Below are 2936 nucleotides of genomic sequence, written 5' to 3'. Positions count from 1 at the left end.
GGTCAGAATCTGATCTGTGGTGGGTCTGAGGGGTCAGAATCTGATCTACAGGGGGTCTGAGGGGTCAGGATCTGGTCTACAGGGGGTCTGAGGGGTCAGGATCTGGTCTACAGGGGGTCTGAGGGGTCAGGATCTGGTCTACAGGGGTCTGAGGGGTCAGGATCTGGTCTACAGGGGTCTGAGGGGTCAGGATCTGGTCTACAGAGGTCTGAGGGGTCAGGATCTGGTCTACAGGGGTCTGAGGGGTCAGGATCTGGTTTTGTTCAGAGTCAAACTTTATTAAAAAAACAAACAAACGTTTACATAAGTTACAGCTATCTTCATCATCGTCATCATTATAAAGGGGGAGGGGCATGCAGGGGGTGGAGCTAAGCTCTACAGACGGTTTAGTGGTACAAAATCATWTAGTTTGTTTATTGTCTGCTGTAAACCTGGTAGGAGGAGCTAGTGGAGCAGCARAGCAGGTGAAGGGCGGGGCTTCCTGCAGGTCAGGTCCACTTCCTGTTTCACACAGAAGTGACGATGTAGGAGCCGCGCTCGTCGCCGCCGTCCTCTCCACCCTTCGGCTCGCGCTTCTTGGTGACGGGGGTGGGGATGAGCGAAGGCCGGGTGGGAGGGATGGATGTGCTGCTGGCRGGCAGCGTGGGGGCGGAGCTTACATCAGCGTTACTCTTCCTGGGGCTGGGCGTGTAGTTGAAGGGGCTGACRCGCGCTGCCACTGCACCACTGCGCTGCTGAGCTCGCTGCTGCTGCTGCTGCGGGCGCTCTGCTGCAGGAGGCGGGGCCTTATCTTCCAGGCTCTCACAGCTCCGCCTCAAGTTAAGGTTAGAGGACGAAGAGGAGGAGGAGCCGTCTATGATGGGCGGGGCGTTGGTGGTGGGCGAGCGGGCGGAGCAGGAGGAGGGAGAGCGTGGGTTGTTGACGGGACAGTCCTCCAGGCGGACCCACACGTCTTCTGGTTTGGCACTTGCTGAGTCAGCGCTGCTCTTAGCCTTCCGCCACGTGCCCTTGGGCCTGGCGGCGCTCTCCTCCTCGCTCCGCCCCTTCTCGCTGGACTCTGATGAGGCGGACAGCACCGAGGAGGAACTTCCTGTTCTCTTCCACGTGCCAACACGGGGTAAAGATGTGGAGTGTTTGCCTCCACTTCCTCCCGCGGCACCGCCGCCGTTCTCCCGTTTCCAGGTGCCRGTGCGACTGAGGCGAGATGAGGTCACTTCCTGTGAGCGGGAGGGGCTTTCAGAGTGTGAACGGTTGACTTCCTGTTTCCTGTTTGTGGGGGGCAGCAGAGTTTCGGGGCTGGACAGTGACTCTGGAGCTGCTGCTGAGGAAGACTCCTCCAGCTTCCTCTTCAGGGTGGGGCTGGGAGCTTCTTTGATAAAGGTCGATTGGCGGACGAGCGCCGGCTTCTCAGGCTCCGCCTTCTGCTTCCTGGAGGAAGTGGAGCTGCTGAGCCTGGAAGCAGATTCACTTCTTGGAATGCCGCTGGCGCTCTTTGAAGCCGTGCTGTGTGCAGCGACTCTACAGGAAGACGATGACGAGGCACTTCCTGGAGACGATGTACGCGGCAGCTGGGACAGTCTTCCTGCTTTCTGATTGRCCGGGGCAGAGGAGCGGGAGGGGGTGGAGTCTCGAGAAGAAGCACCTCTGTCAGCAGCGTCACTGCTCCCTGGAGCCTTGGCGGCGGCTGCAGCTCTGGGTTTGCTCCGCCCCCTGGCTGCCGTCTCCACTCGGGGCTTCCCTGTGATCAGACTCCTGTAGACCTTCTTCCCTCCTCTCAGAGCCTTCGCCTCCTCCTCCTCTTCCTCCTTCTTCTTGGCCTCCCGCGTGCTGAGCTCACCAGGCTTCAAGATCCTGGCGCCGCGCTTGGTTTGTGGTCCGTCCTCCTCTTCCTCCTCGCCCTCCTCCAGGTTCTTATTGGCTCTGGGCAGGTGGAAGGGCGAGCCCACAGACTTCAGAGACAGAACTGAGTCAGAGTCTGACGACGGCTGGCGGGACAACGACGAGGCGGCGGCGGCGGCGGCGTTCAGGCTGCTGACGATTGAGTTGGCACCTTCTTGAATAGCCTTCCAATCAAACGACTCAGAGTCGGGGGAGGCGGGGCTTCTAGGAGCTTCTGAAGGCTCCTCCTCAGCCAGAATGCCCTCATCTGTTTTGGACACAGAGATGGAGGCGGGGACAGGAAGTGAGGACACTTTCTTCTTCTTCTTGGGCATGGCGGAGCTGATGCACTCCTGCAGGAGGTCATCCTCAGAGTCGATGCTGAGCGAACTGAGCGACGAGTTCCTCGAGAAGCAGACCGGCGTGTCCTCCACGTGGAACGCTTTGGGGGCGTAGCCGCTGGCAGCAGGGGGGCGGGGCTTCAAATCCACCTGTGGGCACAGATAAGGTGTGTCAAACAATAACATGAACAGAACTTTGATTAAAATCAAGTGTCAGCTGTACACCTGGCTGTAAAGTGGACTCTGGTGCGGTCAGATTACAGTGAACTCCAAGCGGAGCTGAGACCGCTCCAAAAGCAGGAAGTGGACTGTAACGCAGGGCATTCTGGGTAATAACAGTAATAATCTATTTGTGTCTTGCCTAGAGAACTGAATGGGCTCTAAGGGTTCTGCTCTACTGTGGTTTAGATCCTGTCCATCAGAGAGGAGCTTTGAGCTGAGTCCTCTGTAGCACCCCTCACATGTGGAGTACCTCAGGGCTCTAGACTCGGCCCTCTTCTCTTTTCCAATCATCTACTCACACTAGGATCTACTTTGGAGAAGAGTAGTGAAGGATGGAGGGATAAAGGGACGGAGGGATGGAGGGATAAAGGGATGGAGGGATAAAGGGATGGAGGGATAAAGGGATGGAGGGATAAAGGGATGGAGGGATGGAGGGATAAAGGGATGGAGGGATAAAGGGATGGAGGGATAAAGGGATGGAGGGATGGAGGGGAG

General features: G+C 57.8%; 1 protein-coding gene across 1 annotated transcript in view; it reads right to left on the bottom strand.

Annotated features, from left to right (window-relative positions):
* Positions 1-1877: 1877 nt before the first annotated feature.
* apc (APC regulator of WNT signaling pathway) overlaps positions 1878-2936 on the bottom strand; it is a gene marked incomplete at both ends in the record, with an annotated part of 6891 nt that continues 5832 nt past the window's right edge. The window contains 1 exon segment of the mRNA XM_014034751.1: positions 1878-2369. Within this exon segment, the coding sequence (XP_013890205.1) occupies positions 1878-2369 (492 nt within the window).

Source organism: Austrofundulus limnaeus, unplaced genomic scaffold, assembly GCF_001266775.1.
Source record: "Austrofundulus limnaeus strain Quisiro unplaced genomic scaffold, Austrofundulus_limnaeus-1.0 Scaffold2278, whole genome shotgun sequence".
Classification (NCBI taxonomy): Eukaryota; Metazoa; Chordata; class Actinopteri; order Cyprinodontiformes; family Rivulidae; genus Austrofundulus; species Austrofundulus limnaeus.
This window is presented reverse-complemented; position numbering and strand designations above follow the sequence as displayed.